Source organism: Anarrhichthys ocellatus, unplaced genomic scaffold (genome assembly GCF_004355925.1).
Source record: "Anarrhichthys ocellatus isolate YVR2014 unplaced genomic scaffold, GSC_Weel_1.0 scaffold92, whole genome shotgun sequence".
In the NCBI taxonomy this organism is placed as follows: domain Eukaryota; kingdom Metazoa; phylum Chordata; class Actinopteri; order Perciformes; family Anarhichadidae; genus Anarrhichthys; species Anarrhichthys ocellatus.
Window position 1 is genome coordinate 86,817 of NW_022280122.1, and position 21,990 is coordinate 108,806.

Consider the following 21,990-nt stretch of genomic DNA (forward strand, 5'->3'; position numbering starts at 1 on the left):
AAATACTATATAATATATATAGTTTACATTCACATATTAAATGCAAAGTTCTAGACACTACTCTGAGTAAGGGATAGAAGGTCGGGTTTATGCAGAGGATTAAAAACATATTTATGCTCAGGTTAAGTTTAGAGATGGTTTGGTAAAAATGTGATGTGATAAAGGTGAGCGTGATGTATCTATATGGTTTCATTTTATAATCAAGTTAATTTGGACAATAGTCACTGTCATGTCTCTGTTTTTTTAATCTTTTGTGAAAAATCTGGCAGGAGTGAGTTTGGTTATTAGTAAGTATAAAAATTAAATTATTGATATTAGTAAAATTGTTAATATCAATAGGATTATTAACATAGATTAATAATAACATATAGAAGAAAGAAAATAAGAAACACGCTGATCACAAGCGATCTCAAGTAAGCGGCTATTGTCTGGGCAGAGATATCATAGTGTGTTTTTTGTCTTGTTTGTTTGTTTAAGTTTAACGTTACTGTTACCGTGTTAGTGTGTATTTTTTAGACCGCCGAGTCTTGTTTAGTGCTGAGTAACATAACTGTTTTGCTTGTTGCCGCTATGATAGTGTTGTTTCACACTGCTGAGCCTTGTTGTGTTTAAATCCGCCACAGCGAGTAAAGTTGGTGAACTATACTTAATTAGTTAAAGGTCCAGTGCTGCGGCTGCTGAGGTTGAGTTCTCCAGTAGGGCTCCTGAGTGGTAAAGTTACAGTTATTGTAGGCTACTTTACTGCTGCGGTGAGGATCTACTTTACTTTGAGTGCTTTACTCTTCTTTTCCTACTAACCCACACACACGTACATACACGCACACACACATACGCCGTTATACTCATTTATACACACATTGTTTGTTAAATGCTGCCTCCATTGTGAGTCTCATTCCCCCTTTAAATAATCGCGGCGGATTGTGAAATCTTGCGTTACAATACCACTCACGTCCGCCATCTTGCTCTCTCCTTCTCTCTCTCTCCCCCTCCTACATACACACACACACACACTCCTCGCCACATGCTTATTTGTTGCTTTTAGGTAGTATGCTTGTATACAATGCTTGTATACAACGTAAAAACCTTAACGGGGAGAAAAGAGGAAGAGACCTTAGGGAGAGCAACAGAGGAGGAATCCTCTATCAGGATGGACAGAAGTGTGATAGATGTCTTGTGTACAGAATGAACAACATAACAGAGTTACTTTAACATCTGGAGCTATCCTAAGGTATAAATAGTTAATAAAGCAACATGTTTAATCCAGATTACACAACATTTCAAATGTGTTTCTGGTGTGTTTTAGGTTTACATAAACAATATTTACAAAACAAGAAAATATTTTCTTTCCAGAGAATAAGTGTCATGAATACAAATTTTGTGTTAATCTCACATCATTATGCTTGCACTGTGGTTCAAGTGTTGTGTGCTGGAAAAATTTGAGTTGAACTTCCCTTTTCTTAAAGGATTGGTTTTGGACTGTTAAACTGGGATATTCATGTTTTTGAAGACTGATATTGGTCTAATACGTGTTTACAACACATTGTAACGTTTCATGTCTTGTTGCGCTGCCTTCCTCCTGACAGCCATAGCTGCAGTATCACAGGCCCAGACTGACTGCTCTCGGGGGGCTTGTTACCCACCCAGCAATGACCTGCTGTTGGGCAGAGCTCATCAGCTCCATGCCTCCTCAACCTGCGGCCTCACAGGCTCCGAGGTCTACTGCACCCCGTACCAACAGGTAGGAGCACAGTCCTGTGTTTAAACCACATTTCATCTCCTCGGATCAAAGGAGTCTTGTGTTGCACTTTTGCACTAAATTAGTATCAATCTCTAAAATGCCACTGTGATCAAGTCTTACTATGCAGTATTATAAGCTGGTTAGAATATTGATCGAAAATATTAGTTATTGGCTTTATAAAAGCCCGTGCCAGTGTTAGGGTTTGAACAAAGAGAAAGACCGGCCCTCCCCATGTGCTGTGTCGTCCTTCGGCAAGGCAAGGCCAAAAAGACAGCTGGTGCAGGTTATAATCAACTCAAAAGATATTTAATAACTACAGAAGCTAAACTGTTGCAAACTGAACACACTATTAATATTAGCTACACGCTCGTCTTAACTTTGTTTAGACTACCAAATTAACATCACTTACTAGTGTTCGTGTTCAGTTTGTAACTGTCTTCCCATACCGTCTTGATTAACCTCAAATTTAAGGAGAATGCACTTTTCCAGCTTCAGGTTACTTTGCGGTCTCTCCCTATGCCCGGATGAGGCCTTCAGGGTCCACGCGGGCCGTAGGTACTTTCGGCTAAGGTTCCTATAGTCTACCTAAACAGATTTTTATTAAAACGGCTCTGCTCACCTTTTGTTTGTGTACACTCCGAAAGTATCCGCGGTTCCACGTCCCTGTTAGCCGTCTCAGAGTTCATCAAGGCCCTTGTGGTTTGCCAAATTTAGTTAGGGCCGAACTTTTGAACACAGAGAGAAATCGCCCCCCTCCCTGCAGCCATGTGCTCGCAATCGCCTCCAAAACACAACAGCAGGTTTAAGTCATAATCAAATGGATTTATTATCCATACAAACATAAAAACAGTCACAAACCGAATCACACTATTAATAACAAAACAAACATATATACTGTATATAATGAAAGTGAGGCCCCATCCGGGCCACACGACAGACAGTTGTGTCTGCCCCATGGTCAGGAGGAGGTCTGAGGATCTCCTGCAATTCCAAGATCCTTTGTCCCTCCAAAGTTACATCTCTCAGCTCATCGATTGGCTGAAGTCCAACAAGCCCCTCCTTGACTCTTGACCTGTTGACACCTCTAACACCTCACGCAGCCACTTTCGCCCATCCCCTGCTCTCAGCACATTCCTTAAACCCCTTCTCTTACAGACACTGTATGAAATGACCACTCCTTGGTTTAAGACCTTTACAAGTAAATATATTGTATCACATAATATCCATAATTAGGAGCGCTTTAAAACTTAAATTCCTCACACCAGTCAAACCAGAGCATATGCACGGCCACTGTGTTCTCTCTGGCCACGCATGGGTCTCTACGTGAGGTTTGCTCTGTCGGGAGGCGAGCAGTGCAGGGGTCATGGTGAGCAGACAGACAGGATGAAAGCTGTGGTGTTTTTTTTTGCCAAACTGCCCACAGTCCATTTGTGAAAGAGTCTCATTTCAGTGCCAGAGTATCATGTTGCAACTGTACTCTTTGACCGACCGTCTGAATAAGCACTTACCAGCCCATCTGCTGGCTCAGCACAAACAGCTCATTACTGAATTCAAACGCTGATTTTGTAATAAGAGAGACAACCAGTGAGCAAGAGTCAAGCTTGCTATGTTGCAATTTTAAATTTTTGCTCAGATGGAGAAAAGCAGGGCAATTGTGAGATAAAATCCTTTGTTTACATACAGGAAGTTTTTCTTTAGTAAAGGTATAATGCTAAAGTTTGATGTTTAAATGTGATATTGTGTATAAAGAGATGTTCTGAAAGACATTTTATAGGTGCAGTATTTTAGATTTGTAGTAGTGCAACTATAATAAGAATAGTGGAGGGTAAAGTACAATATTTCCTCAGAAATGCAGTGGAGGAAGTCACTTAGTGACTAAGTAAAAGTTACCTCAACGTTCAGTGATTTTCATTCTGATCTTCACTAATCTAAACCTAAAAAGACAACGAAGCTCAGAAAGACTAATGTTTGTGTTGGTGTTCCATAACCTTCATACCTTTCAGAGTATGTGTTGAATCTGCCTCAGGGAATGGATAGCTGTGTTAGGCGTGAACTCTCTCATTGATCAACATTCCCTTTTGTTTTTTTTAATACCTGAGCCGCACCTCGTCCAGACTGGGAGGGGCAAGAACCCTCAGCTGTATCTCAGATCTGACCTAAACACATGCATGCATGACTGCCTCTAAAGGCTAACAATGATGAAGATCACTGCCATCATAGAAAACCAGTCAGATCTTGTTGTCTATGCGTCACCATGGCTGCAAGTACCAGATTTTGTAATGAATAATGTGTAATAACGATTTGGTGTGGTGGGACATCATCTCTGAGACTGACTCATCAGGTCTCCCATTTATGTGATGATAGATTTTAGTATGTTCAGCAGCAAAAATGAACTGCAGTCAACGAGCCGCTGTGGACCACATGCATTCTGCTGAGCTCTGAAGCCCCCGCTACTGCACAGAGCGCTATCGCTTCTTTATAAAGTGCTGCAGGGATGACGTATTTTTGTAGGCCAACCTGGAAGTAAGCATCTCACTTGTTCACTCAACAAAAAGACAATGTTTTTTTTGGTTTACTGCAGAAAACTCTACATTTTACACCACGGTCACATTTTCTAGTGAAGACTTTTATCCACGTGTTAGCGACTGCCTTTTTTAAGACACGTAAAAGCTTCTAAATTCATCAGAGGGATATTTACTGATGTATTATATTTCGCAGAACAAAACGTTAAAATCTCTTCAGCAAGACCTTATTTCAGACATCTAAAAACACATTGACTTCAAGTCGAGGGAACAAAGTTTCCTCAGCTTATTTTAAATGAAAATTTGTTATACTATATACCATAACTATCCTGGCAGTTCAGGTGTTTTTGACATCAATCGTGAAACACATACAAACTAAATATTCTTTATGCTATTAATTTCAGATACTGATAATATGACCATGCACCTTTACCTGTAACCGACATAAATGATGTCATCCCAGTTGTCTTTTCATTAGGGTTGGGTACCGAAAAGCGGTGCCAATATGGCACCGGTTCCTATAAGTCTGGTATCTACCGGACCGAAATTCAACGCAGATTTCGGTGCTTCTTTTCGGTGCCTGAGCCGATTGAAATACTTTTTTGACACTACTCTGATGACTCCGTCCTGGCAGCAGGTCACGATAGCCTCGGTCCTCCGCTCTTCACTCATAGTATTATTACAACGGGGTACTTAGTGCTGCCTCTCAAAAGCACAGCATCCACAGGCACGCGAAAGCTTCTTCTTCTTCTTCTTTGAGGTGTAGTGGCGGTTGGCAAACGACGAATTGGCGCATTACCGCTACCAACTGGTAAAATAAAATAAGTCATGAGACTGTCGTATTTTGCCAGAGAAGGCAAATATGCTCATATTTCTGCAAAATAATTGCTGAAGTTTGAAGCTGTAGTGTGTGTACAGAGTGTGTGTGTGTGTTTTGTATTTATTTATATTTATTTAAGTATACTGTAAACTGTTAACAGTTAATATATTGTTCATAGTTTGAAGTTAAAAAATTTGAAGCTGTAGTTTGAAGCCAAGTGTTTTGTATTTATTTATATTTATAGTATACTTTAAACAGTTAATATATTGTTCAATTTGAAGAAAAAAGTATCGGTTCAGGCACCGTTTAGGCACCGGTATCGTTTTAAAAGTATCGTTTTAGCACCGGTATCGGAAAAAACCCAAACAATACCCATCCCTACTTTTCATACAGTAGTTAACATGAAGTAGTGCCGTTACTAATGTAACTGCATATGCAAAATGTAACCTTGGTGCCAGTACAGACACAGATTTAGTTAAACTCATCATATAATCATGTCCGCTGTAGACTTTAAACCATAACTAACAACCAATCATCTGGCAGCGAGCGTGTGTTGGCACACTACAGAGCCAAAATACACAAATCCTGTGAAAAAAACAACAACAAGTTGACACACTTTTAACCGAGTTAAGAAGAACCTCCCTGTCATGTTTAAGCGGGGTATCTCAGGTGAAGAGGTGTTAAACATGAATTGGGTACATCTGAGTCTTTGAGAGGGTGAAGTTCTTATAACCTGAGATTAGATAAGGTTCACCGGTTTGCAACGATAAGAGATTCACACATTTTAAATTGAATGCATTTAAGTTGAAGGGAGCTAGTGAGGTCACTGAACGGTGCCCATCCAGAGAATGACAGTTATTATATAATGTAACTGGGGTACATTGAGGCTGCTATGTGTAGGTAATGGGGGGATAATGTTTATCTGACTGACATGTTGGTGAAGAGACAAGGTGATGATAACTCAAAGAAAAAGTTTCTTTTTTGAACCATTTATTCAGAGCAAAGTGTGTTCGACACATGTCAGCAGCATTCTGCTACACGTTGATGTAAAAAGAAGACAATCACTCCTTACACTCTATCATTTTAGGAAATGCTTTTGCTTCCCATCAATTTGATATCAGTTTGCTAATTGTGCATCCGGTTAGTTTACCCTAGCTTAGCACAAAGGGAAAAATGATAGCTGGTTTTACGCAAAGGAGGAAAAAAACGGCTTTCATATTTACATGTACTATGTAAGGGATAATCCATTAAAGGCAAACAATAACACACAACATAAAGGTGAATTGATTAATTGATGATTCCGTTAATTCTCATAAATTTAGTCATATTTGGAAGCACTGCTTGTTTAATGTTATTTTTGTCATACCTCCTAAAAGTAGGAGAAGCTACCAGCTGAAATCTGACACCTCCAGGTTATCAGATCATGATCTGATGGCTTGATGGCTTGATGGCTTTAAAGCGATAAAATGGAAGGCTTTCATGATGTAAATGAGAACGTCTCATTTACATCATGAAAGCCTTCCATTTTATCACTTTAAAGCCATCAATAGCACCACAGAATTCCTCAGTCCCGTATAATGATTTTCATTTAAAAAAGTTCAACTTTACTTTAATTGTCACATACATACATACATACAGTTTTACCTCTGCATTTAACTCATAAGCATAAGGAGCAGTGCAGCCCGGGGAACAACTTGTGGTTCAGTGTCTCTGTCAAGGACACTTGGGCTGAGCTTTTGCAGTGTTATATAGTCTTTTAGCCAAGACCTGATCTCTGCCTTGTCCTCAGTGGAAAACAAATCTGAGCAACTTTTATCGTAAATTAGTTTCCTTATGCGGGGGAGTGAGTCGAGACACGTAGCTGGAGTGGAAAACATTAGTGAGGCCTTCATGTTGTAACAATCAGCAAACCAGAGGGAACTTTTCCCTACAGGGAGAGCAGCCATGCCCAGAGTACCCAGAACGGAGGAGGGGCTACTGGATATTGACTGGAGAAAGCTGTCAGTGATGAGAGCACTCTGTCGGGAATTATTCATGTACATACCTTCCCAAACATACTGGGTGTCTTCATAAACAGCACTTGGCTCATTAGAGTGGGAAAATATTATCTGCACTCTTTTATTTTATCAAATACATTGACGAAGTTTGTGTGTTTGTACATGCACAGCTGCTTTGACTGACTCAGGGTAGACAATACATCACCTAAAACATTCTTTTGGATGAATTCTGATGATTATTTCTTTAAAGCTGTGTTAGACGTCTACAATTGTTAATTAATTGTGTTGGTGCAAAGAGTCTGTTTGTATTTCACAATTAATTAGTTTTACCTGTGTTCAAAAGTCAAGTTCCACAGGTGTCATGAAATTTCATGTGTACAAAACGAGCAGCACTTCCTGTTCCTTCCTTAACTGAAACTAGGGCAAAGTGTCCATGTTGTTGACCAGCGGAATCAAAGCGTTCTTTAGCACAATGTAAAGCTGCCAGTTATCTGAGCCTCATTGATTTTGTGTGTGACCTGCTCAGTGACACAGCTTATCAAACTGGCACAGCAGGGAAGAAAAGAGACTAGATTTGAAAGTTGGTCTTTGGTCCTTCGATCAGCTTCAGGACAAACAGTAGTGACACGCACAGTGACACATTTACTCACATGCACACACCACATGCTACAATGTAACTCTGCAGGAAAGACCATTGTTACTAATTTGTTTGCTTTTTGTTCCTTAGAGTAGGATGAAGTGTTGTCCATGTGACTCCAGGAACCCAAACAGTCAGCTGGCCCACACTGTGCGGGACGCCCTGTCCACCTCTGGACCAGATAGATGGTGGCAGTCCAGGAAAGGTGGGCAAAGAATGAAAGAAAGAGAATGCTTTTCTATTGGCAGGAGTGAAATGATATATTTCAAAGTATACCTTGTTTTATAGATATAGATTTAGTTATCAGAGCCCTTTCCATTTTTGTCTTCGTATACTCTGAGCTGTCCTCATCAGAGGACCCTGCTCACTCTAAACTGGGCTGAAGTGTCCTCTTGCAGCTATTCATCCGGGGCCAACACTGTTTGGTAGAGGTACTGCCAAATGGTTTAATTAAAGTAATATGAAGTAAATTTAATTTCACCCAGTGAAACAGAATATTTCAGCAGTGTAGTAAGAATTGGGATTTAAATCAAATCCTTTGCATTCGATTGGACCAAGAAAAAGTGCGCGGGTTTAGAATGTAGCTACAGACGACTTTGGCTCAACATACACCTCTGTTGTTTCTAAAAGTTACAGATTGATTGATGGATGTCATGATATTATTGGTTGAAATTGGTTGGTCCTAGATATAAAGATACAAGAAAATGTGCCTATATTGTTAATCGGTGCACAATATGACGATGTGATGTCATCTAAAAGAGTTTAAAGAGTATATTTTTGGGGGTAATTTACAAAGCTAGTTATTTTGATATCTAAATGTGCGCAAGAATTCATATAAATACATTAAAAACTGTTAATTCAAACAAAGCATAATTTCAAAGACCTCTTAGGTTTGCATATCACCACGCCAATCACCACTCATCATCAGGTAGAGACAAACCCTCAGATGTCTAAATGGATTTGTTTTTGAAAAAGTGATGTTGGAGACAACCCTGCTCCTCTAAATCATGTGGTGAGGAAATATGACCCTGAATACATTCAATCTCGCTTCATAATGTAAGGCAGTGATGGGCGAGGGTATAGGCAGAATATTTATTGCGGTCATTACAGATAGCCAGACAGCTTTGCAGGAAACAAAAAAACATAAAATGAATGTGAAAAATAATCTCATTTCAATTCATCTGTCATGTGAATGCCGTTCTGCTTGTTTGTCCTGTAGAGGTGAACCCAGTCTCTCTCCAGTTGGACATGGACAACCTGTTCCAGCTTGACAACCTGGTGCTCAGCTTCAAGGTAGGACACAGTCTGCAATCACTGCTGGATCACATGAACAGCCACAGTCTGGTCACTTGTATCATTTCTGTTTTGATGCATCTACTTTTTTAAAAATCATTATTTTACAGTTGATGAAGCACATCTCAGTACAAACAGAGCATTTGTGTTTTCACTGTGCAGGGTCCTCGTCCTAGTGCCTTTGTCATAGAGAGGACTCTGGATAATGGCCGGTCGTGGCAGCCCGCCCTCTACTTGGCTACTGACTGTCAAAGAACTTTTCCTGGCATCTCCACAACAACACCGCTAACCCTGGATGACACATACTGCTACACACTGCCCCCTACTGGAGCAGACCCCTACCAAGATCACATAGTAAGCACTAATGGTCTGCTGTCAGAAAACAACTGCTTTACCTTTTTTCAGTCAATGATTATTGTTTGAAACCTTTATGAAGTAATATCTACATGACAAACACTATCACTGCTTCACTGCTAATACTGTTAAAATTGTGTTAAAATTAGTGCTGGGCAAGTTAACGTGTTATTATCGCGTTAACGCATTCATTAATTAACGCCGACGATTATATTATCGCGCGTTAACACAGTTTTATTTTTTTATTATTAAGCGGACATTTTTAACACAAAAACCGGGCAGCGAGCGGTGAACAGCTGTATTTGTGTGGCGTCACTTCCTTCTGATGCCGCTCTCCCCCCACCGGGTGACACGCCCGGTCTGGAACCCCCCTTCACTCCGTCACCGTGGGTCCCTCCTGTCTCTCTCTCACACACACACGCACGCGTGATTGTCTCATTACAGGATCAAACGTGACAATATCAAAATACATATTGTCGTGTTTTTAAATACGACAATATTTTAAAATACGACGTGAGAAGAAACTGCTCTTAACTGCAACTCTTTATTAGCATAACTTCCTCATGCAGGTTACTGCCACTGTACAGACTACAGGTTCTCTTGCTTCACCTACATTCCCCTGGGTCCTAAGTCCCTCCAGGTACAGCTTCTTATCACTCTCTATGTACCAAATAATGTAACAAATACCACACATATTACGGTAATCAGCATTGCCTATGTGTCTGACCAAAATACTTAAAAAACCAAAAAAGAAATGATTCATTTAAATTATTTTTTTTAATAGAGTTTTTAAAGTGTTTTGTTTGTAATATGTATATATCATATCATTTAGTTATCACTACTGAGAATTTAACAAACATAAAAACATGATGTAGATAGGTTTGCAGTTTTCAAGGTGTATATTTCAAATTGCATCTCTTACACACATGAAGATAAAGTTGTGAACACCGGCTGAATATCTATTATCAGAATCATTATATTGTAGATACATTTATTTAGCTGAATTTCAGGAGCAGGACCACGCCTCAGCCACTCGCCCACTTCCAGCCACACTCTTACAAATACCTTCCCACTCTAAGCCTCAGCTGGCTCGTGCTTTCTGCATCCCACCCTCCCTCCCTCTTGTTAAACCATTCCACCCAAGGTTATCTCACCCCATAGTCATCATCCTCCTATCCCACATGGAGACCGGGGGATCTGCAAGGCCCGGGAGCCGCAGTGGGTCCTCAGCTAAATCTCCATCAACCATTCCTCAACACTCCAAATAATCTACGAAGTTTTGCCCTCGGCTGAGGCGGGGTCCTAAACTAGTGAAACTGTATTATAACTGCTACTGTGTAAAGGGAATACTGCTGTTAAAAATAACCTTATTTGTTTAAAGTGTTTGCAAACCAAATGTTATTGCACTTTTGTTCATATAGCAGTACTTTTAAAATAAAAGTGCGCAATACACTACTTTTGAATTCATTATTGAACTTTGTGCATAACAATGCGATTAATTGCGACTAAAAATTGTAATCGTTGCCCAGCACTAGTTAAAATTAGTCTTTTTTTGCTGCTTGTGGGCATACATTTAATTTTAGGCTACACTGTCCTCTAAAAAACTATCTAATTATTTTAAGTAATAATCAATACAACAATTAATCTTTTCTTTTCAACTATAGTTTTGTCATCAAATCTTTTGTTGGATACTTTAGATGTCATTTTGACCTAATATATACTGAATAATTTGCATATCATTTTTTTCTAAAACCTGGGTTTTATTTTTTTCAGTTTTCTAATTTAAAAAGTATAAATGCTCTATATTTAATTCACGATGAACATAATGTATCACTTTGAAGACAGACATAATGTATAGTACAGATAACACACACACAACACATAACACACATGACAGTTTGAACCTCTGAGTGAGAATGCATCAACAAAGAGGTTTGGGGAAATAAAAGATTGCAGTGCTATGCAGGTAAGAGCAAAACATTCTGTGGTGGAGAAAACTGATTTATATACAGTATAACATTGTGTATATTTTTCCTCTCCAGATCCAATTCAGTCCTCTGCGTCAGTATGCTTATGTCCCAGCTACCAAAAGCCAAAAAATAGAGGGTAAGTCTCTGTCCATCATAAATGACTTCATCCGGTTAAAGGTAGGCCGCTGACTGACAACTGTCTCACCCACAGATGCGTCTGCGTTAACGGGGCTGAGGGTGAGGTTCACCGAACTGGGAGATGTGCCACGTCCTCCAGGCAGAGCTCTCAGTAGGTTTTACGCCCTGAAGGAGATGAGGGTGATGGGCAGCTGTATGTGCCACGGACACGCCAACCGATGCCTGCCCGACACCAACAACAACCTGCCGTCAGACAGCATACAGGTATGTGTGCAGGTGTTGGGGGGGGGCAGTTGTGGAGTAGTTGATAGATGTTTTGCTTTATACAACTAGTTGTTTCATGCTGCTTCCAGTTTATATCCTAAACTAGGCGTAACCCATCCTGGACCTACAGCGTACTCTGTATTGGACTCAGATATGAGACAGTTATTGGTCTTAGTATTGGAGTCTTGTTGCAAACAAAAGGACTTTCCAAAATGTCAGTTGCCAGTTGGTACAATGATGGATCTAGGCAAAACTGTCCACAAATCTATTTGTCTATCTATTTATCTATTATCTATACTGGTCTACCAGGACATTATTGATCTTCATGCATGCTCAAATTCAGAATCGAAGAAAATAAATTCAGCAGAGAACTCTTCAATAGGGTTGCATGAGAGAGGCAGTACATATATAGAAATGCTGGTTAGTTTCATTGGCTCTAGGCGTGCATGTGAGTGTGAATGGTTGTCTGTCTCTATGTGTCAGCCCTGTGATGAAACCTCACCTCTAAACCAATATCATATTGAAACATTTGTTTGCCGTTTGAACCAAATTTCCTTCCAAACCTCACTTGAAAATGCTTGCTGGGATAGCTCGGTGATGTGATACCAGCATGTGAATCAGCTGACCTTTGATCAAACATCTCTTTATGAGCCTCTGTTCTGTGTGTCTGTGCAGGTTCACCCTCAGTGTGACTGCCAGCACAACACAGCAGGTGTGAACTGTGAGCGCTGTGCTGACCTCTTCGTGGATCTGCCCTGGAGACCTGCGGAGGAGGGCAACACCCATACCTGCAAACGTAAGACTTCACCCACACCCGTTAAAGATCTCTCTAAACAACGGTGATCAGCATTATGTCATGGTACTCCACAGACTGTAGAAAAAACATGGAGGTAGCGTCTGTCAGACAAACTATCTAATGCCACTCCAATTTTCCCCATCGTCAAAATAAATAATATAAGTGGTCTATTATATATTGTCTGGCAACACTTACTTTTTTTATAAGACACCTGTGCACACACATACAATGAAATTGAGTAGTCAAATGTTAAAAAAATGCAGATATCCCTGACTGTTTTGGAGCCTCCATTGTGGCAGAGATTCACAATAGACACGTTTCCCAAATTTACCAACAATATTGGCAATCTGATTTATTAGTAAAAAATATATAGTGAAAGCAATGTTTGATTGTTTTTTATATGTAAAATGTCCTTGGGATAATTGAAAGAAAGTCACTTTAAGTCAAATGTGTGAATTGATTTAAATCATGACCCATGCCCCCTCCTCAGGCTGTGAGTGTAACAACCATGCCCAGCGCTGCCGTTTTGACCAGGCGGTGTATGAGGCCAGTGGGCGGATGAGTGGAGGTGTGTGTGAGGGCTGCATGGACCACACCACAGGGCCAAAGTGTGACAAGTGTGCCCCGGGCTACCAGCCAAACCCCCGCAGCCAAATGGGCCGCCCCGACGCCTGCATACGTAAGTGGTTCATCTGAAGTTGGGTCCATTAAAAATCTAACTGTGGCATGCAAGGTGGAACTTCAAAAAAGTACAGGGTATTTTGATGTAGATACAATCTTTGATGGATATTTGTGTTGGTGCCAGGCTGTGTCTGCAGCGCTGAGGGGACGGTGAATGGGGGCCGGTGTGACGATAGCACAGGCTCCTGTCTGTGTAAAGTGAATGTTGAAGGTCCCCGCTGTGACCGCTGTAAGAGAGGCTACTACGACCTGAGCCCCTCCAACCCTCTGGGCTGCTCCAGTGAGTCATCTAACACCTTCATCACATCTCACTTTGGAAGACCAAAGATTTCAGTTTTTGCTGATCAAGCTAAACTATTACATCTTAGCTTGATCAGGGAAATGTGTTCCCCACATGCTCCTAGATGTTAAATACATACACCAGTACCTCGGGGCATGTAGGTCACTGATCCTTCTATGGTGAAAGTGAACTGAGCAAAATTTCATATTAAAGTTGATCTTTATGTGCTTTTGAAGATTGGTTTTGATGTTTGTAAAGGAACAGTGTGTAGCATTTGTGGGCTTTATTGGCAAAAATGTTATCTCTGTCTTCTTTATGGTATAATCACCTGAAAATAAGAATCGTTGTGTTAAACATACAGAGCAGGTCTTCTTCACAGAGTCCACTACTTTGCTTCCAGGTGGCAATTTCCAGGTTTTAAAAGTGAAGCCAATGCTTCATGTGTTAAAGCTGCATTCTCTCTAATTGTCCATCAGGGGGTGACTCTTCTAGTTGTATAGAAGTTGATGAGAAAATGACTCTACTTCTCACTTGATTTATCACCTCGGTAAACTTTGTGAACATGAGTTTATGGGTCCATGCATGAAGTATAATTCATTTGCCATTATTCACGTTGTATAATGAACAATAGTGACTTTTATGCGGTGGAAAGTCATGATGTTAGCACTCTATACACAGCCCAGAGGATGAATTATACTTTGTGTACGGACCTTTTATGGCAGCGGTATTCAATTCAAATTCAACGAGGTCTAGTTAGAGAGAATTTCCTCATGTTTAACTTGTGCTATGATTTAGTTTCATATATATTGAAGTAGCCAGCAGTTGTATTAACGTCTGTACGTAGTCAACAACTGACTGTGAAATCAAATAAAGAAAGTTAAATTGTATAATATCTATAATATTTATTGTCAGTTTTCAAATTGAACTGGAGGAATTTTAAATAATACATAATCTGATAATAAATCCATGTTCTTCTCTCACTTCAAGTAAAATAAGGGCTGTATTTAAGTACTTCATTTTAGAAAAATGTATTTCACTGAATTGCCCTGCAGCTTTAAATTCAGTTCTTTCAGGGTGAAGTGATGTCAAACAAGAAAACATATTATATTTTTCCCATCTTCTAAAAAGAGAAATTAGTGAGCATGGACTTTCTCTGTGGTTATTAAACCATTTGTTTCAGCTCTATTCCTCTCTGTTAACATCATTGTTGGACAGTGAATTCATGTGTTAGCATTCTGATCATATTGGGCTCTTATGATTGTTTTTTTGTTATGTAGATACACACACATATATGTGTCTTCTACTGTGGACCTGCTATTTCCCCCTAAAGATGTGTCAGTGTCAAAAGATTTGTGCATTGTCTCTTTAGTGGTGCTTCACATTGCTGCTTTTAATAATCCTCATGTTCTCTGAACATACTGGTGTTAAACTGTCCGTGGGATGATTTACAATGCATGTAACTGGTCGGTGTGATTCCTGGACCACTGAACAAGTGCCGTAAAGGCTGCGCCGGTTAAAACAGAAGCGATCCGTCAAAATTTAATAATTCTCAATTATCTATTGGTGGTAGGTCCAGGGTCCAGATACATTGGCGTCTGGGTCCGGATTCGGATCCACCTATTAGTGACCCCTGGTTTATGGTCTCAATCTCTAGTTTCAAGTCTTCTTCAATACAGCATGATGTTCATTCACTAAATTATGGTCCAGTCAGAGTCAAATAGACCATAAAGCAGGGTATGCTTTAGGGCGGGGATACCTTGTGATTGACAGGTTGTTACCACAGCGTTGTCCAGTCTGGGAGTTGTCAGTTTGTGAAAGTTAATTGTAATTGCTTTGGTCGCCCTACACACTGGCCCTTTAATTCCAAAAATTCAAGTAATTCAATGTGAGACCTTTCTGTGTCTCTGTACTGGACCGTTCTCTACACTACCACTGTTACTAACATAGTTATGCATACTTGTGTGGAATCTGAAGTGTCTGTGTCCGGTTCATCTTCTTAACTGTGATGTTACCCCTGCTGTCCAGAGTGCTCCTGTTCTCCAGACGGGTCCCTGTCAAATATTTGTGACCCAATTACCGGCCAGTGTCCCTGTCGCTCCCACTTCCACGGCATGAACTGTGAAGTGTGTTCAAAAGGCTACTGGAAACCATCCTTGTCAGGACGCTGCCAACCCTGCGGCTGTGACCCCACCAGGTCATACAGTGATACCTGTGACCAGGTATGACCTCGACCCAGAAAGCGTGCTGGAATATTTTACTCAAGGACAAGTCAAATTTCTTCGAATAGATTATTAAAATGATGAAAAATAGAATGAGGAAAAAACGTTCTTAGATGAAAGTAAACTGTTACTTCCATGTTTCCAGGTGACAGGTCAGTGTCAGTGCAGACCAGGCTTTGGAGGCCTGACATGTACCGAGTGTCCAGAGAACGCATACGGAGACCCTCTCATAGGCTGCCGATGTGAGTCAGCTCTCTCTGATTACTCCGTTTATTGTTGGATTGGTGGGATGCAATACCTGTACCTCCACTGGAGGTCGTAGTTTAGTTTGCTGTCTCAGACATGCGAAAGCAAAGTTGACCTTGTGTCGTTTTTATCATGTGGTTTATGAATTTGGTAAGTACAATTGAACCTGGTTTGTAAATACCGCAGATTCACACACAAATCCCAGTTTAGCACAGTCTATTGACATCTCATTAAACCTGTTTGAACCAGTTGCATTCACAGGATAATCCTTAATACCTCTATTATGACATGACCCCAGTCTGCTGCATTGTGATTTCATTCAACTCTAAAGTAGGCCTCTTTATAAGTACTGTAATTGGGTAATTGGACATTTATTTCAGTGATAAATGAAAAAATAAACATAAAATGTCATCACTAAGATTACAGTTTTTTTTAAATTATAATACTTGTTGTGGTCAGTGTCTTGTGCTTGCTGCTTTGTTATTATAAAATTTAACAATTTTGATACAACTTTGTGTGTATGGAGGTAGAGCAGTCACATTATCATATTTTCACTATATTGTGGCCAAAATAAGTCACGATAACGATATAGTCATGATACCTATAGAAAATGTTAAGTTTTCAGTCAAATTCATCTTTAACTTTGTTAATTGTCCTTTTTCTCCTTTTTTAAGTAAATTAATTAGACTCAAAATACAAGTGTATGGAGGTGGAGAGAGAGAGAGAGAGTCTGTAATTAGTACAGCTGAAGATTGGCAGGAAAGGGACGGAGAGAAAGAGAAAGAGGGGGGAGTACATGCAGCAAATTCTAAAAGTGACCTATAGGATGGACAACAAATGTGTAAAAGAAACGTTGTATCAGTCATACGTTGATCCATGGTTAGCAGGTTAATGTTACAAATGTCTCTTGGCCCTATAGTTTAGATTTATTTTCTCCTCATCTTCTCGTCTCTTCCTCCACAGCGTGCCGCTGTGATGCTGAAGGAACACTTCCAGAAGTTTGTGACAAGCAGACAGGAGCCTGTTTGTGTCAGCCCGGAGTCACTGGAACTCGCTGTGACTCCTGCAATCGAGGACACTGTGACTCCTTCCCTGGCTGCGAGACATGTCCCTCCTGCTTCTTCACCCTGGACGCCCAAAGACAGAACCTCAGCTTCGCTCTGGAGAGACTGTCCCTCAGATTACCTTCTCGTCCTGTAGGTGATGGGGATCTTGGGAACTTCGGACCTCGCATCCGCGTCCTGGAGACCAGCCTGACCCTGATCCAGAACTCCATCTCCCTTCCACCCAGTGCTGCTATACAGATCAATGATGCTCTGTCCCAACTGGACAAGCTGAGGTGAGGGGCTGAAATTAAAAACACTAATTATCCTCATAAGCCTCCCATCATTGTCGTTGAAATGTTTTCTGATATTCATGAATATTATTGTCTTCTTGGATGAAAACTAGCTAATTTAGAGTTTTTTCTCTCAATGATGCCTAATTGAACACAGGGACCAGGTGGACAAGATTAACAATGACCTTTCACCCCTGGAGAAAGCTCCTGGTCTGGACTCAGAGCTGGACAGACTGCAGGCTCTGCTAGACCGCCTTACTCTGGACTACAAAGCCAAGAATGATGCAAAAGACAACTCTGTCAGTCAAAACAATTCAGGTCAGAGAGAAAAACACACCAATCACTGCTACACACTGACTTTTAGTGATGGATCATTGATTGCAACTGTTACTTTGGTGCATCACCTTCAAGTAGCATCACCTTCAAGTAGCTCTAAATTTTAAGTCTTATTAGAAATACATATATATTTCTAATAAGACAAAATATGGTGCAAGCACACATTAGAGACCCACTGACATCTTTAGGGGGAGACAGCGGGTCCACAGTAGAAGACACATTGAAGTGGTGTAAATCGTTTGAAAGAAGTGAACCTGATGATTCATTTTAGAGCTTCACAGCAGTGTGTGAAAAATTGTTATGTCATAAATCTGTAATTAATATTGTGTTTCTATTCAAATGTTGATAGTTGTGATAGTCAGACAAAATACACAGTTGCAAGGATCACAAGAGAATAAAGTGAAGTACAAAAATCCAAAAGTTTACAGAGAGCTTGAGTCACAAAAGACAAAACAGGCAGTCAGCGGAATAGTCACGCTGCATACAAAAAGGAATATACAAAAAACCTTAAAGAACTCACTAAGAATAAGCAAAAACAATGAAGCAAGCTCCAATCAAAATCCAGAAACAGGCTGAGGTAAATCACTAGGAACAAACAAACGCTGGAGCGCTAGTCTTATGCAACAAACTGAGAATGGGTAGTGAACAGCTAGGGCTCTAAGTACTGGGAGGTCTGATGAGTTAATGGAACACAGGTGAGCAACAAAACTGGTGGAAAACTAAACAATGGCACGAAATAAAGCAATCTAGGAAACACGGGCAAATTAATACAAAATAAAACAGGAAGTGAAATTAACAAGAGTCCATACAAGTTGTCACAATAGAGTGTAAAAGGTCTGAGAACATTATGATGGAAGTATGATGGCATACCTAGCTCAATTATGTCTCATACATTTTGGGGCTTATACCATTTGTTACACAGATTTGGTGCTAAATTTTACACTTTTGACCACTTACCACATTAAAACATCAAGAGCTCATCAAGAGCACCATTGAGAAAATCCAAGCTGTGATTTGGTATAAAAAACTTTTGAAATTTGGAGATTTCTGCAAGAGGGGCATTTTTTGGCAAGCACTTCTCAGAAACCTCCTTATTGTCAACATAGTTGATGGGAACAGCGTTCATCCTCTGAATGCCCCAGGTTTCAAGTTTGTAGTTATAAAGTTTCATGAGGCTGTGATTATCCAACAGGTCGGTTTATACAGAATAAAATCATCACACATGAATACAAATGAGCTCATTCGATCCACAAGAGTCTCAGGTTTTCAGTAAAATCTAATTTATGCAGTTCCAAGACCATTTAAGGACCCCAGTATGCAGAAATATTCAAATACACCATTTTTAAATTGGGCATTAATAACACATTTATTCTGCATGCAAATAACTGCATGTTTTTTACCCGGAGTGCATGTGATTATCATAAAGTGGAAATGTCTGTAAATGACAGATCTTCACTATGTTTCTCAAAGAGACCTTCTGAAATGGTGTCATTATAAAATATACTCATGTTGAGTTTTTCTGTCTCATTCAGGATCGTTATCTGCCATCAAGAACGCCTACGATGAGTCCACAGATGCAGCTAAGAAAGTGGATGCCAGCGGAAAGCCGCTGAAGGAGTCAGCTGATATTAGAGAAGATACTATGGACCTCCAAAACAAAGTACAGCCAGGCAACACCAGAGACCTGGACAAACTGAACCAGAGCATGGCCTCCCGACCCAATCTCACTCCTGTTGCCAAACAGGTAACTGCCAGGCCTCAGTTCTCCGACCTGATGCTGCAACTGCAACATATCATTTATCAGGGAGATAGATTATAGTGTCTTATGTGGCAGGATGAGAACTACAGCTTTGAAATGTGTTTCAGACACAAACATCTCCTGGATGTAATTTGTTGGGATAGGTTCATATTTAGATACAATTGCAAATGATTGAGAACTGTATCAACCCCCGATATCTAATGATTATTTTGTTAAATGGGACCCTAGCTTGTGTATGTCTTCTTTAAATATCCATCTGTGACTTTTTCTCCAGGTCTGTGGCAGTGTTCGCTTAGAGCCCTGCACCCCTCTGCAGTGTGCGGGCGGAGATCTGTGTCCACCGGACGGAAGCCCACCTTGTGAGAAGGGTGAGGTGTGTGTGGGCGCCATGCCTCTGAGCAAGAGGGCTGACGCTGATGCCAAGGATGTGAAAGACCGACTGGACAAGCTCACAGGGAAGATCACAGATGCTGTGGAGAAGGTACACACACGCTGTGATCTCTTTTGACTCCTGTTTTTGATGCTTTCAGAACAGTACAGGTTATTCTCAAACTGTAAAAACAAAATAGAGATTCTGAAGCTTTAATTTAACAATTCCTTACAGCTCCAGCAAACACAGGAGACAACCAACCAGGTGAGACAGTCTACAGAGAAGCTGTCCAATAAGATGAAGCAGGCCAGAGACGAGCTAGAAGACGACTTGAAAGAGACGCGTGACGTTGTGAAGGAGCTCAAAGATTTCCTATCAGGTAAAGATGGTGCTCTGCTGAGGGGACTGATAAATGAAAGGAAGGTTCACTTGGTTCCAGTAAAAATGGCTGATTTTAAATGGATTCATGAGAATCTTATCTTTGTATTATGTCTTTTCCTTTTACTGTGTTATTGTCTTGTCCTTGTTTGACCTGCCAAGGGACTGCAGATGCAAATTAGCTTAAGCTACAATCTGGTACAGTGCATCGAATGGTGACATTTATGTTGGTTGTTCCTTTGCCATTTGGCCTCCAACTTTTCCTGTTTCTGTCCGCAGACCCGTCCTCCAACCTGACCCATATCCAGGAGGTGAGCGACTGGATTCTGAAAGCCAAACTGCCTCTCAGCCTGGCAGCTCTGAAGAGGAAGCTGGAGGAGCTGAAGAATCTGGCGGCAAGTCTACCAGATAGCACATCTGTGTTGAAGGAGGCCGAGCCACAGCTGGACACAGCCAGGAAACAGCTGCAGGAGGCCCAAGACGCGAGGTGGGCCTTCACACTCCAGGACCGGTTTTCTGTCACTGATGCTTTATGCTGTTTGTCTCAGATAATTATCAGCTGAATAGTAAAATAATTCTGGGCATTACAGATATATCTAAATTTTTCAGTACACTCACTCATTTTTTATAATAGATTTTATAATGTGATATTTTTCTAGACATTTATTATCAGGAATAGACTTTCAGTTTATGTTTTTTTTGGAGGTGTATGGTGCGCTCCGTCAGCCTTTCTCTCCTCTTGACGATGACAAATTTGTTATGTCTCGTAGTGATGATAAAGGTCCAAATGATGTTAAAGATGTTTTTCTCTGGCTGCACATCCACAGGGATACAGCACTGGGAGTAAAAGCTGATGTGAACGGGTTGCTGGCAGGCTTCAACTCAGTGGAGGGCTCCCTCTCTGACCTGGAGGACAAATTGCAGAACAGCATGGATCTCATAGACAACTTGAACAACAACCTGACTGAGGTAGGAAGCATGGATACATCAGGCGATGGAAAACACAGTGGTCCATTCCTCCATATTTAAGCTGCTTGCCAAGCATCACTGAGCTGTTGTGGTTCTCCTCATGCAGGCCAAAAACCAGCTGAGCCCAGCTGAGAAGGCTCTGGATGATGCATCAAAACTGATAAAGCCAATGAAGCCTCAGCTGGACGAGCTCAAAGACCTGCTGCAGGATGGAGGCCTGTTGGCTCAGGATGCTCAGGATAATGCAGACAATGCTGATGATGAAGCAGCTGCTGCAAATAAGGTGGGAGACCTGCTGTACTAGTTTGAAATATGAACATTTACTTTAACAAGGAGCCAATTTCGATTGATTATAGCTATTGGTATTCTTCAGTGTCTTATACTGCAATGTAAAGTTACAAGAACTAGTAAATTAATACAAATATACAATAAAGATTTAAATAGCTGAACATTTAAGTGGTGAATTATGTTTATGATTGACTATAAAGGACAGTAAGTCATGTCCATTTTGCAGCGCATTTCAATTGCAAATATCTGCAAGTAACTGAAAGTGTCCTGGAAAACGATTTGTTCAAACATCTCAACTCATCTCAACTCTATTGAAGTTGCTTGATAGAGGCGGAGATTTAAAATGTGTGTGTGTGTGTGTGTTTGTAGGACCTGTTGTCTTTGGAGAAGCAACTGGATCGTCTTAAAGACGAGGCTCCAGCCAGTGGGTCAGGTGGAGGGGCGGCGCCATTGGGGGATCGACTGGCAAAGCTGCAGAAGGATGCTGGAGCTCTGGCCAACACCACTGACAACATGATGAATGCTCTGGAAGGTAATAGAGCAAAACCACACTAGATGAATTCCATTGACCGTCTAATGAGAAAGCTTCATAAATAAGT

At 40.7% G+C, this 21,990-nt stretch overlaps 1 protein-coding gene across 2 annotated transcripts in view; it reads left to right on the forward strand.

Annotated features, from left to right (window-relative positions):
* lamb3 (laminin subunit beta 3) overlaps window positions 1-21,990 on the forward strand; it is a 24,835-nt gene that overhangs the window by 1,199 nt on the left and 1,646 nt on the right. The window contains exons 3-22 of one of the 2 annotated variants that reach the window (XM_031875596.1): window positions 1,584-1,738; window positions 7,805-7,919; window positions 8,934-9,007; window positions 9,170-9,361; window positions 11,404-11,467; window positions 11,543-11,733; window positions 12,409-12,529; window positions 13,020-13,208; window positions 13,335-13,490; window positions 15,516-15,709; window positions 15,855-15,951; window positions 16,919-17,294; window positions 17,449-17,609; window positions 19,160-19,371; window positions 19,661-19,867; window positions 19,991-20,135; window positions 20,414-20,621; window positions 20,962-21,103; window positions 21,210-21,386; window positions 21,761-21,923. In XM_031875596.1, the coding sequence (XP_031731456.1) occupies window positions 1,584-1,738; window positions 7,805-7,919; window positions 8,934-9,007; window positions 9,170-9,361; window positions 11,404-11,467; window positions 11,543-11,733; window positions 12,409-12,529; window positions 13,020-13,208; window positions 13,335-13,490; window positions 15,516-15,709; window positions 15,855-15,951; window positions 16,919-17,294; window positions 17,449-17,609; window positions 19,160-19,371; window positions 19,661-19,867; window positions 19,991-20,135; window positions 20,414-20,621; window positions 20,962-21,103; window positions 21,210-21,386; window positions 21,761-21,923 (3,339 nt within the window). Of the gene's footprint in view, window positions 1-1,213; window positions 1,739-7,804; window positions 7,920-8,933; window positions 9,008-9,169; window positions 9,362-11,403; window positions 11,468-11,542; window positions 11,734-12,408; window positions 12,530-13,019; window positions 13,209-13,334; window positions 13,491-15,515; window positions 15,710-15,854; window positions 15,952-16,918; window positions 17,295-17,448; window positions 17,610-19,159; window positions 19,372-19,660; window positions 19,868-19,990; window positions 20,136-20,413; window positions 20,622-20,961; window positions 21,104-21,209; window positions 21,387-21,760; window positions 21,924-21,990 lie in introns of those variants that run through there. The other variant, XM_031875595.1, reaches the window with a different exon arrangement.